Source organism: Physella acuta, unplaced genomic scaffold, assembly GCF_028476545.2.
Source record: "Physella acuta isolate Inbredline_101_S28 unplaced genomic scaffold, ASM2847654v3 ptg000890l, whole genome shotgun sequence".
Lineage (NCBI taxonomy): Eukaryota > Metazoa > Mollusca > Gastropoda > Physidae > Physella > Physella acuta.
In genome coordinates this window covers 855,742-869,333 of record NW_026732407.1, presented here as the reverse complement: position 1 = coordinate 869,333, position 13,592 = coordinate 855,742, and the positions used below count along the sequence as shown (strand labels likewise).

General features: G+C 39.4%; 2 protein-coding genes across 5 annotated transcripts in view; one reads left to right on the top strand and one right to left on the bottom strand.

The window, feature by feature from the left end:
* LOC131952800 (kin of IRRE-like protein 1) overlaps positions 1-6,965 on the top strand; it is a 106,459-nt gene extending 99,494 nt beyond the window's left edge. The window contains exons 7-11 of one of the 4 annotated variants that reach the window (XM_059315653.1): positions 878-898; positions 1,387-1,565; positions 1,881-1,998; positions 3,146-3,169; positions 4,104-6,965. In XM_059315653.1, coding sequence (XP_059171636.1) covers positions 878-898; positions 1,387-1,565; positions 1,881-1,998; positions 3,146-3,169; positions 4,104-4,213 — 452 coding nt within the window. In that variant the 3' untranslated portion in view covers positions 4,214-6,965. Of the gene's footprint in view, positions 1-877; positions 899-1,386; positions 1,566-1,880; positions 1,999-3,142; positions 3,170-4,100 lie in introns of all 4 variants that reach the window. The other 3 variants (XM_059315650.1, XM_059315652.1, XM_059315649.1) reach the window with 3 other exon arrangements.
* Positions 6,966-8,112: 1,147 nt separating this feature from the next.
* Positions 8,113-12,261, bottom strand: LOC131952745 (protein toll). The gene has a single exon (XM_059315562.1). It carries the CDS (start codon positions 12,110-12,112, stop codon positions 9,407-9,409), a length of 2,706 nt encoding a protein of 901 aa, XP_059171545.1. The 5' UTR covers positions 12,113-12,261; the 3' UTR covers positions 8,113-9,406.
* Positions 12,262-13,592: the final 1,331 nt, after the last annotated feature.

The window sequence follows — 13,592 nt, the reverse complement described above, 5'->3', positions numbered from 1 at the left end:
CCACCCCCACCACCCCTCACCTGGTATCTAGCGGCCTTAACCTTGAGCAAATATCAACAGCGACTCGCGTGGACCAGGTATTTTGACAGGACATGCACATGACATTTTTTACGCTAGTGAACTTGTTCCTGTCATGCGCAGAGATTGAGCAACATATTTGCTGTCTCTCATGCCTGCTGCACTCACCAACTGCAGACGTTTCCCCGGGGTCGCGTGGTGCATGTTACCCTCGGTCTGACAGCGAGAATGTCGGCACGGTGGGGACGTCCCCCCCCCCCCACCCCCACACATTTGATTTACAGACGTGTAGGGGAGGGTAGATCAATAGATGTGGGTGGTAGTGGATCAAAGGTTGTTGTTTCAATTGTTAGCCAAATATCAGTTATCTGGGAAATGTGTCTAAAAAGGGAGGGGGTTGGGGTGATATTTTTGTTTTATATACCTAGATGTTATAAAACTGGGGTGGGGACACAAGTGATTTCTCCTTCCCCACCCCCCCCCCCCCCCACCCCCCTTATAAATACGCTATGTAGGTAGAAATAGGGATAGCTGTGTAAGTAAAGTAGTTGTGGAAATAGCTGTGTATGAAGGCGAGTAGTTGTGAGAATAGCTGTGTATGTAATCAAGTAGTTGTGGAAATAACTGTGTATGTAGTCAAGAGTAGTTATTGAAATAGCTAAATATGTAGACAGGTAGATAGAACCACTTTGTACGAACGGACCAGAGCCGACACAAAAATATCCCAGACACTTTAAAGATAGAATTTCTCTCTTCCGTCAAAATAAATATATCAAGATATTCCATGTCGTTTACATTTTAAATTGCTCATCATTCATCAGGTAAAATAAAACTTTTTATTGTTTTTTTTTTTTTTCAGCGCGGGCAAATCCCAAGCCAGGTATGTTCAAGTTTTAGTCAGTCTCACTAGTCACAAAACAAATTTTAGTCGGTCTCAAATAGTCGCAAAACAAATTTTAGTCGGTCTCAAATAGTCACAAAACAAATTTTAGTCAGTCTCACTAGTCACAAAACAAATTTTAGTCGGTCTCACTAGTCACAAAACAAATTTTAGTCAGTCACTAGTCACAAAACTTATTTTAGTCAGTCTCAAATAGTCACAAAACAAATTTTAGTCAGTCTCACATAGTCACGAAACATTTTAGTCAGTCTCACATAGTCACGAAACATAGCGCCCCCTAACGACACATTTTCCCAGCTATAAAAACTTCAGATCAAACGTTTCTACCTGTAAATAGCCCTATAGCCCGAAATCTCCTCCTTAGGCGATAGAAGTTACAATTCAAAGTTTTATTACTCTAGTTAATCGATCACATAGAGTTAAGGTTGCAGTGATTAGCGCGGTTGGTCCACTCTACTTCTCCACAGCAATCATGATTGACGGGCAAGAGTTCGTGGACAGGAATGAACGTATCCGACTCACGTGCAATGCCACAGGTGGCGGGAATATTCCAGAAGATATCGACTGGTTCAAGGACGGGACAAAGCTCGATTCAAGGAACACCAAACACCCGAACGTCGTCATCACAAAGTACCGTTCCCTAGAGGTACCATATTGTTTTATCATCACAAAGTACCGTTCACTAGAGGTACCACATTGTTTTATCATCATGAAGTACCATTCACTATGGGTACTATATTGTTTGATTATGAATTACTGCTCCCTAAAGGTACCATATTGTTTTAAACGGGTCACTGAAAATACGTTTATTTAGCCCAAATAGTTTACCAAATATTGTCGAAACTAGACAGTTGGATACATTAGCCCCGAGCTTTAACCTGTAAGCTGACCATTCGGTCCAGCACTTGATGATGTTTGTTATCATATCGGCTTACTAACGAGCTCTGGTGCCCTCGTACAGGAGCAGGCGCTGATCAGTGAGCTGACCATCGAGCACACGGACACAGACGACACGGGGACCTACATCTGTCGGAGTTCTGACCGGGAGATCGCCAGTCGCAAGGTCACGGTCCTCGTAGGTGTGTACAATACATGTTGTGTACACGTGAAGCTCACACGTGTACATGTCCGTGTACATGTCCGGCTGATTGTTGAGTGAAGAAGTTTTACATGGCGTGTGTACATTGTGTACTAGTTAAGTGCAGGGACTACACTTTGTACATAAGACGTACAGAATCTTACACCACTAGACTTCAACCATGACATCTAGACTTTAACCATGACATCTAGACTTTAACCATGACATTTAGGCTTTAACCATGACATCTAGACTTTAACCATGACATCTAGACTTTAACCATGACATCTAGACTTTAACCATGACATTTAGGCTTTAAACATGACATCTAGGCTTTAACCATGACATCTAGGCTTTAACCATGACACCTAGGCTTTAACCATGACATTTAGGCTTTAACCATGACATTTAGGCTTTAACCATGACATCTAGGCTTTAACCATGACACCTAGGCTTTAACCATGACATTTAGGCTTTAACCATGACATTTAGGCTTTAACCATGACACCTAGGCTTTAACCATGACATCTAGACTTTAACCATGACATCTAGACTTTAACCATGACATCTAGACTTTAACCATGACATCTAGACTTTAACCATGACATTTAGGCTTTAACCATGACATCTAGGCTTTAACCATGACACCTAGGCTTTAACCATGACATTTAGGCTTTAACCATGACATTTAGGCTTTAACCATGACATCTAGGCTTTAACCATGACACCTAGGCTTTAACCATGACATTTAGGCTTTAACCATGACACCTAGGCTTTAACCATGACATCTAGACTTTAGCCATGACATCTAGACTTTAACCATGACATCTAGGCTTTAACCATGACACCTAGGCTTTAACCATGACATTTAGGCTTTAACAGGGACCTAGAATGTGTGTGCACCAGAATGTGTATGTGTGTGCATCAGGATGTGTATGTGTGTGCGTCAGGATGTGTATGTGTGTGCACCAGGATGTGTATGTGTGTGCACCAGGATGTGTATGTGTGTGCATGTGGCATTGGGCAGATAAAAAAACCATGTTATCAATTGTTGTTTTTTTTTAGTTTTAAACAAATATATCTGCTGTATACCTTGGCATCAAATGTTAAAATATGTTTTGTTTTATTTTTCATGTGACAAAAAGCAGCCGACACAACCAATGTTAAAAGAGGTAAGTTGTTTAAATAATGGTTAATGGGGTAGTTTAGATAATGGTTAATGGGGTAAGTTGTTTAGATAATGGTTAATGGGGTAGTTTAGATAATGGTTAATGGGGTAGATTGTTTAGATAATGGTTAATGGGGTGTTGTTTAGATAATGGTTAATGGGGTAAGTTGTTTAGATAATGGTTAATGAGGTAGATTGTTTAGATAATGGTTAATGGGGTGTTGTTTAGATAATGGTTAATGGGGTAAGTTGTTTAGATAATGGTTAATGGGGTAAGTTGTTTAGATAATGGTTAATGGGGTAAGTTGTTTAGATAATGGTTCATGGGGTAAGTTGTTTAGATAATGGTTTATTGGGTAAGTTGGTTAGATAATGGTTAATGGAGTAAGTTGTTTAGATAATGGTTAATGGGGTAAGTTGTTTAGATAATGGTTAATGGGGTAAGTTGTTTAGATAATGGTTCATGGGGTAAGTTGTTTAGATAATGGTTAATGAGGTGTTAAATCAGTCAGATACTGGTATGATGGGAACAAAACCACTTTGGTGAACAAAGCAGTAATTTATTACTAATTTGTTTAGTGCATTTAAACCGAGGCAATGTTGGTGACTATCATATATTGGCACATGTAACAACAGCCATAACAATATAATGCTACAATGGCACTCTTGCAGACACTGTTAGATTAATGGCACATATGGGGAGTCTAGTTGCTGGACTGGTCTGATCTCTATTTGGGAAATCAATAGATCAATCATTTCAGTTTTTTTTTCAATTATCAGTTTAACTGTTTGTTTTTTAGTTACTCTGTCATGTGAGAATAATGTCATTTTTTTAGAATGTTCTACATTTTAAGGCTATAGAAGATTTATTTGTTCTAGAATGTTCTGTGATGTACGTTGAAATAAGATTTTTCTAGAATATTTGTTTCTTCCAGTAGCCCCACACGACCCACAAGCAGACCCCTACAAAGACAAAGAGAATGGAAGCTCGCGCTGTCAGGTCCTCGTCCCACTGCTCCTGTGTTTACTCACCACTTCCTTCTTGTGACATCATCTGTTGACTGGAACTTAGTCTGTGATACGGTCCAGCTTTTACAAAATATTTGACAGCTCGAGTTCCCCTGCATCAACAAACTTAAAGTTCTTCTGATCACAACTAAGCCAAGAGATGGTCCATCAGTGAACCTTGTTCACATCCTGTAACTAGCAACACAGACATCTACTGCTACACATCCGTATGTTATTTTGTACAGTGAAGTACAATACAACACATCAGATTACTCTAGATCAACATCTCAATGTAATGCTACAGTAATTTATGGTTGTTGCATTTCTATTTTATTAAGTGGCTGCTAAAACAGTTGTAGCAGGGGCATTCACTCCAAACAATATGACAAGTTCCAGTACTCTCATAGACAAGTTCCTGTACTCTGGCTGTTGACAGAACTAGAGCACATTGAGAGATTCCTGGATTCTCTTGGAGTCATGGTGGTCTTAAGCATCCGCCATTAGAATGGGCCATGGATCTAGTACCGTGAAAATTTAGTTGTACCATATTGTCAATTGGTGAATTAGGTTTTCATCAAGAAAGTGTTGATGAGTTTTTTTACTTGTTGTATAACTCTGGTTGTTTCTCATGTCAAATATAGTTTCACTTGAATGTGCAATCTGTGTCAATTACAACGTTTAGCTAGCCGGGTCGAGGTATCAAGCCAATTTATGCTAGCTCATGGCTACAATATCTAACAGTCAGCTGCATGGTAAGCCTTCCAGAGCAATTGAGTGTGGGTGTAACACAGGGTGGAACAATCAGCCTCAAGGCTTATCAAGCCCACTCCAGCAGATTAGCATTTCCACTATACATCCAGATTATTTTAATGTAACCTAAGAACTAGTTAAACTTAAATAGAACGTTAACTGCTACATTGCTCTCAAAGAATTTAAAACACTAAAAAGGAATATATGTGACTTGACTGTAGGACACATGACTTGACTGTAAGACACACATGTGACTTGACTGTAGGACACACATGTGACTTGACTGTAGGACACATGACTTGACTGTAGGACACACATGACTTGACTGTAGGTCACACATGTGACTTGACTGTAGGACACACATGTGACTTGACTGTAGTACACATGTGACTTGACTGTAGGACACACATATGAGTTGACTGTAGGACACATGACTTGACTGTAGGACACACATATGACTTGACTGTAGGTCACACATGTGACTTGACTGTAGTACACATGTGACTTGACTGTAGGACACACATATGAGTTGACTGTAGGACACATGACTTGACTGTAGGACACACATATGACTTGACTGTAGGTCACACATGTGACTTGACTGTAGGACACACATGTGACTTGACTGTAGTACACATGTGACTTGACTGTAGGACACACATATGACTTGACTGTAGGTCACACATGTGACTTGACTGTAGGACACACATGTGACTTGACTGTAGTACACATGTGACTTGACTGTAGGACACACATATGACTTGACTGTAGGACACATGACTTGACTGTAGGACACACATATGACTTGACTGTAGGACACACATTGTGACTTGACTGTAGGACACTCAAGTGTGAGTAGCATTCTGTCCTAGAAATACTAGCCTACATATCGGGTGAAGCACAATGGTAGAACTATAATACACACCCACTCTATATTTGTTATAGTTGATTTGGTGTTAACAACATTAGCTTATGTACTCACTATCATTTACTTTTTATATGCATTCTTTAAACTTTTAGCTAGCTAATTAGGCTAAATTATTGCAATTATAAAAAAAAAAATAGGTAGATATCTAAATGATTGTAATGGTGAAAAGTTACTGTAAACAATTATCTTTTGAAGCCATTGATACAAGTTATTTAGAGACATAAGATTGACATGAAACTATTTTTTTTAAAATCATCATAAAGATTACCTCAAACAAATTAAAATGTTTTAATTTTGAAATTATTCATCTTAAATACTTATAAGATGCCACATGTCAAGTTTTTTAAATGCTTTAAGATCCCCAAGTTAACATTTGAGATCCCCAAGTTGATATTTGGGCATGAAAGAAATGGAAGCACCACAGTTATCCAGTCTCTGGTGTTTCTCAACAATGGAAAGCTGAAAACTTTTTGATGAATCTCCACTTTAAAAGTTAAAAAAAAAACTGTGTATATAACAAGTCCAATGTTCTGATAGAACAAAAGCATTTCACCCTGGATGAAATGTGAGTAGATGAGGATCTACATTTCTCTCAATGTTTCTTAATGATGCATACAGTCATTTCTGTTTTACTCTATTTCATTTCTGTAATCAATATTTTGACTTCCTGATTTTTTTTAATAAGTTATCATCTACAGTTTAAGAGTTGTCATATTTTTTCAAATACTAAATTGAAATGTTTTCTTTACATCTGTTCATCTTGTCAAATCTTGTTACTGATGTTATTCAATAATTTCATGTACAAAGATGTATATTTGATATCTGACTGTCAGGGGCACTCATATAGACAAAATATTTTATAACACTTGGTAGGAACTTTGGTGGGTAGGAATGAACATTGTGAGTAAGAATGAAGTTTGTGGCTTGAAATGGGTAGGATTGAACTTTGGTGGGTAGGAATTAACTTAGTATTACCCTCTGATATGCTTTTCTTATTGTTCTAGAAAAAATAGAACATTACTTTGATAAAAATACATGTTGCCACCAGACATGGGCAGCATTGAGAAAGTTTTTTAACAAATATCTTGGTCATTGATGGGGAAGATAAAGACTGTTTGCATATAACACATGTATATCTTTTATATATATACATATATATTTATATTATATATATACATATATATTTATATATATATGCATATATATTTATATATATATATATATATATATATATATATATATATATATAAATATATAAATATATTTATTTATATATATATATATATATATTTAAATATATAAATATATTTATTTATATATATATATATATATATATATATATATATATATATATATATATATATATATAAACTTTGCAGACATTTTTTGTAACTATTCCCTTGATAAATAACCTGGTCATCTTTGTGTGTCTAAAATTAAATTATTTCCACCCAATCACTGAAGAACATTTTAAAACGTAAAATGACATTTAAAAGGTGTTGAATAAATACATGTTTAATGAAGACTTTATGGATGAAGAATTTTATCATTAAGGTTTTGTTGTCCATTTAAACTTCTGGTGAAAGGTTGAGTGCTATTTGTGCTGAGTCATATTGTTATTTGAATCAGCTGACTCAATGCTAGAGCTCATCTAGTGTTATTATTGTCTAATCCCAACTCTGCCATATTAGTTAAATATCCAATGTTTAACACAGAAGGCCTATTGGAATTTTAAAAGGGAGATTATCTAATGGCATGTCTTTTAACTGTAGTAGTGACCCAGCATTGGTAGCACTCAGCCTGTCTGTTCTGTCTTTGGATGAGACAGCTTGTGTGTGTGTGTGTGTGTGTGATAACTTGTTGAATGCTTTTTTTCAAATTAGATTTTAGTTTTCAAATGTATGAGCTCATTATGAATGCCACTGCCATACTTGAGTTGGGTGTAATAGAACTGATTAGATTTGTCTTCATTTAGCCACTCATCAAATTCATTAGTAGACTTGTTTTTACATCTAGTTTTAAAGTATATCTACCTCAAGGCTGTTAAGCTTAGTTGTATTTATTGTCTACTGGGCCTAGCCATTATTCTACTCTCTCTGTGACCTACATAAACAAGTCAATTTTGGTTGCTATGGTATGGGATGGTGCAACTTTTCAATCACACCAAAATTTATTGTTTTGTTGTTTTGGTTTGTTTGAGTTTTTAATTGGGTTTAGTTTTTTTTAGGTAATTAGGCAGACTTGTTAGTTATGTGGGGCAGAGATTTTTAAAAATAAAAACAATGATTTTATAAAATAAACACACCATTCAAAATTTTTATTGGAAATTTTATATTGTTAAGATGCCAACATTTTTCTAGTTGCCATTTTTTAAATTTGTTTTATCATATAGGCCTAATTAAAATATATAAGTATACATATAATATATAAGTGTAAAATCAGTTAGTATAAAATGAATTTGTTGACTAATCGTCTAAAAATGTCAATCAAAACATAGTCATCCTTATTTGGGAAAAACGCAGCAGTTGTGAGCTGCTCTAGGCCTAAACATCAAGTCTTCTGTACTGATCACGTGGTCTGCACCACAGCAGATCTCAAACTGGTGTCCAACAGATGACACCATTAGACTAGCATCACTGCACACAGTGGTACATGGTTGGATAGCGGGTAGTTCGTTCATTCTCCATTCCATTCCCCTCGTTATTTCATTCATTCATTCTTTAGCCACGTGTGCAGCTCGTGACGTCATGGGTGGAAGATTGTGTTGTTGTTTTGTCAGTATATTTGAGGTGGGAGTCTGCTGTGTAAATCAATGAACCTTCTTCAAACTGTAAGTCAACATTTGGAATAAATATTCGTGTTTCAATCGTCTGCTTTGTTTTATCACCATGACTGCCTGCAGTGAGAGTTGTGTGTCGTACAACAGCCGCTTTTCTGTAACTTAATCCGCTAGTTCGTGATAAGCTGGTAGTGGTCTAAACACTTTACTACACGATGGTCTGTTGAAATGTACACCGACTGTTGTAACTTGTTTTATACATTGAAAGGTAAATAATGTTATGAGCCGCCCTAGACTGCTGTAGGACCCCTACCATTATTGTCAACAGCTTACACTGGTCTGATGTCGACTGAGTTGTGCAACAATTCCAGCAAAGTCCAATGGCTTGATCGGGTTTACCCGCTAGACACGACCCGTCAAAAGAATTCCATTCTCATTAAGTGTAAATATCTTCTGCTAGCCATCTCCATTACCATACGTGACAAGCCGTTTATCGGCTGCGTCAAGCAAGTCAACAAGATGGTGGGTAACATCACGTGTGTACAATAGGGGAAACAATTGCTGGACAGTTACTGCCCTTGTTATGGCCGCTGCTGTTGACTTTTTACTGGCGGAGTTTGGGGGAGTTGGTGACATGGTGAATACAAAACAAGACGTGGATTTATTGGCTCGATTGTTGACAAACATCTGTGTTACAGGTGTGTGATTATATGAGACAATGTGACATAAACGTGTGCTGACTGACAGATATACAGCAAATATGATCTCAGAACGTGTTATCCTCTATCCGCGGTATCCCCAGGTCTGTAAGACACATCTGAGACCTCCGAGCAGGTGTCGTTGTTCTTTTCACTTGTCCTGGGCATGTAGTCGCCAGCCCCACCGTCGCTGACGGTTTCGGTGTTGCCTTGAGTCGTAGGACCTGGCTCGTGCTGTCTTGCCGTCTTCGGTTTTGGCGGCAGGAACATTTCCAGCTTTTGCCAAAAGCAGGCTTCAGACGTGCGCAGATAGTCGTGTGTGTTCATGTAGGCACGCAGCTCGGGCGGCAGGTCGTCAACACAAACGTCGTTGGTGACGATGATAATCAGTTTATTGGACACAAGGAGCAACCTCTGGAATGAAGCTCGGACCTCCATAATGCTCCATTCTTTCTGCAAGAAGCCTTTATTCAGCACCAAGATAGAACATCTGCTCAGCCGGATGGCCCACGGGAGGTTATCTACAACTGACTCTCCGTAGGGAAAGTCACGGTAATGCAAACACAAGCGATATTTCTGTGGTAACTTTTCTATATGAGGGACCAGCGTATCTACAACATATCTGAAATTATCCTGACTATACGAGATGAAAGCGTCGTACGGGGTAAAACAGTCTCCATAGCTAAAGCTGTTTTTCAACCTTAGCCCGAGTTTGGAGAAAACCAAAACAGTTATTTCAGATCTGTAGCAAACAGCTATGCCGATGGAGGAGAAGATGGTTAACATGATCAGGGTGGCCATCAGGAACGTCTCCAAGAAGTAGTTCGAAGATTTGCAGTTCAAGTCCAAGGCGCTCAGATCCTCGACTGGCTTGCGGAGATAATCGCAGACAATGTTGCCTGGCATCCATAGAGCGGACTTGTGCTGGCTGATCCACTGGGGGAGCCACAGGCTATCACACGAACACGCCCATCTGTTGTCATGTAGGGTCACGTTGACCGCGTAATTCAACGTGATATTGCGGGTGCTTCTAGGTAGTTTCTGTAGCAAATTGTTGTGCAGGGTCAAGACCCGGATGTTCTCAAGTGCAGCAATGGCGGCAGGGGTGATGAAAGTAAGCAAGCAGTTGTGCATGTGGAGCTCAGATAAACGGTGTAGATACGATCTGTAGCTCAGCATCTGTAGGGGATTGTGATCTAGGTAGAGGTTGACGCGTTTGTTGGGGTAACTAGGCAACGTGTCCGGCATCTCAAGCAGCCGTCGTGAGGAGCAGTTGACCAGCAGAGTGTTGACGTGTTCTACAGTACACGAGCAGCTAAATGGACAGTTTTCCGAGATGATGCAGTGATTCGTGAAATACAACTCCCCAAGCGCCATCCCTTTTTGCCAGTACGGACTCGAGCACTTCATGTTTCGCATATCTTGATAAACTGTCTCAGCCGTTGTGCCATTCACTTTTAAACTGTCTAGCCAGTTCACACATTTTTCAAATTCAACCATTCCACAGTCGCAGATGTATGGGTTAAAACCGGAGCGAAGTGTAAAACTTATGTTGGCTGATTTGCGTTTGCTGCAGTCTTTGAAAGGGGGGTAAACCAATCTGTTGTACCTCAAATCCAAATGAATCTGATTTCTCCCCTCAGGAAATTGTTCTGATGTTAAACTGGTTAAAGCGTTACGGCTCAGGTCTATGTATTCCAGCCTGAAGTTCATAATGAAGGCGTGTAGCCCCATCATGTGCAGACGGTTGTGGCTGAGGTACAGCCGCTCAAGGTTTCGCAGATTGACGAAAGCGTCGTCTGGCAGCTCTTTGATAAAGTTGTGGCTGAGGTCCAAATGGGCGAGGCTCCCCATGTCTCTGATGGGCTCAATGCCTCGGATCTCGTTCTTGCTCAGGTTGATGATGCGAATATCAGGCACCAGGGTGGTGTCGATGGACTTAAAGATTGGGCTCAGGTCTGAGATTCTGTTGTCAGCCAACGACAGGTAGTTCAGATGCATAACTCTGGGGTCCAGCACGCAGTCCGGGAATCGAGTGAGTTTGTTACTCTCAAGGTTCAATGTATCTAGCCGATGCGTAAACTGTAGATAACACTCGAAACGTTCGATACTATTGTTGGGTAAACTGATCACTGCAGCTGATAGCATATATTTATCATGCCAATCCCGTGGAGTTGTAGTTGTGTTCGACCCCCTTATAGTAAGAGCCAATGTGTTCATTGTAAATTTAAGATCCATTTTTTCTAATATATCCAGGCCACCAGCTGATATGTCTATAATCCACAAGTTCATGGGCAAGACGATGTGTTTGCCATCGACCGACGGTACAATCGTGCAGTTGTCGCTAGTAAAGATGTTAAAAGATGTCGACCAGGAAGGGATATCCCATACAAGATTTTCACCATTCCGACATGTGACGTCTAATGCTGTATACGTGATGTCTTCCATACCGTTCAGCAGGGAGAGTATGGAGTGCGAGAGGCCGTCTGTCAGCTCACACGACACAGTCGCGATTCGATGCAGGATTGGCGCGAAAATACCCATAAAAACCATGTATTGTGAATTGGGGTCGAAACGTTTCAGTTCTGGTCGAAATTTTTCGCCCATTAACCCAAAATTGATCTCGTTATAATGCTTCATCGTGCTCTCCATGGGGTTATCATTGCATGTACACAAATGTGAACAGTTCGTATCAGGCTTGTACAGTGGGTTGTAGAGCAGGGTATGCCTGGGGAACACAATCAGCAGGACAGTGAGAGCTAACCCCACTGAACCAGTCCCCATGGGTACGTACTTACGTTGGGTCGTGTTCTGGCAAGGAGAACTGCATTGTCCAGGATATTTGGAAAAATATTCAGATATTTAAAAGGACTCCATGTTTTTTCTCCATATTTTCATAACAACGACGTGACGTCACTACATTTTTTTCGACGCACTGCGCAATAGTAAAAAAAAATATGGGTCAGAGAGTATTAATGGATTTATCAAAATGTTGGAAATATATTATCGAAACAAAACCTGAATTCATCAATGAGTCCCCTATTCACCATGTAGTTTTTAAAAAATCGGAACTCAATGATTAATGATAATGTCCCCAAATTTTAGTCCACAGGTTTCCAATCTATGGGTCGCGATCAGGGGGTCGCCAACTTGTAGACTAAACCTAACAAAAATATTCATTATGTTGCAAATCTTAAAGTTTTTAATGGTGTCTTAAAGTTTGAGGAACTTCATTTTTTTTTCTTAAATTTCGTGTAAACTTTTATGTTAATGCTGGTTAAATTCATTAAAAAACCCTGCATGTTGGAGATAATGTAATTAATTCCTGAAGATTCCAGTGCAGTAATAATGTAATGCATTTCTTTGTCTAATAATGCAATTCGTAGGCTATATCAGACAGTCATGTCCGTAGAATCGTAGATGTTAAAGTACAGTTTTTAAATGAAATCAAACTTTCAACATTGTTTTTAAGTTTGATGAATCATCCGCTCGTGTTTTCGTCTGCTTGTCTTCGTGAAATAAATTCATTCAGACGTGTCCCTATTTTTAGTGTGCTTGAAACTGCAAAAAGTGTAGATATGTTTCTTGAAGCAATTAAGATGGGAAAACGTGTGAGTTTGTACGGATGGTGCAGTCTCTGCTTGGATACGAAAAAAGTAAAAGAAATACTAAGGAAACATGCCTTTTTGGTATACTTTAAATACACAGCGTAGTTGGAAAGAGTAGTACCTAGCATGCTTGACTTCAGAAAAGGGAAATTAAATTACCGCATAATAAAATCTTTTTTTCCACTTGCAAAACGGGGAAGAAATTCAATCTTGGAATTTAAATGAGTAAAATTTGAAAGTGGCGATTTCTGGGCATCTCGAATCCCTTGAAAACTTGAGCGTTACTTCTGTGAGCTTTATGAAGAAATTATATTGTACGCAATTCGTTCTCTGCTTCCATTGATGTTGCCAGCATCCCCCGAATTTCAACAATAATTCTGCGGCACATACCTTGTTCCAGAGGCGTAGCGACCCTTCCCGGCGCCCGGGGACATACTTTCAATTTGGCGCCCCCCCTCGGGAGCAAATTTTCGATTTGCACCCCCCCCCCCCCTCGAACTTTTCATTTGCACCCCCCCCCCCCTCAAACTTTCGATTTGCACCCCCCCTCAAACTTTCAATTTGGCGCCCCCCTAAGGTCGGCGCCCGGGGACATATGTCCCCCCCCCCCGCCCCCCCCCCCTCGCTACGCCTCTGCCTTGTTCATAAAACCTACC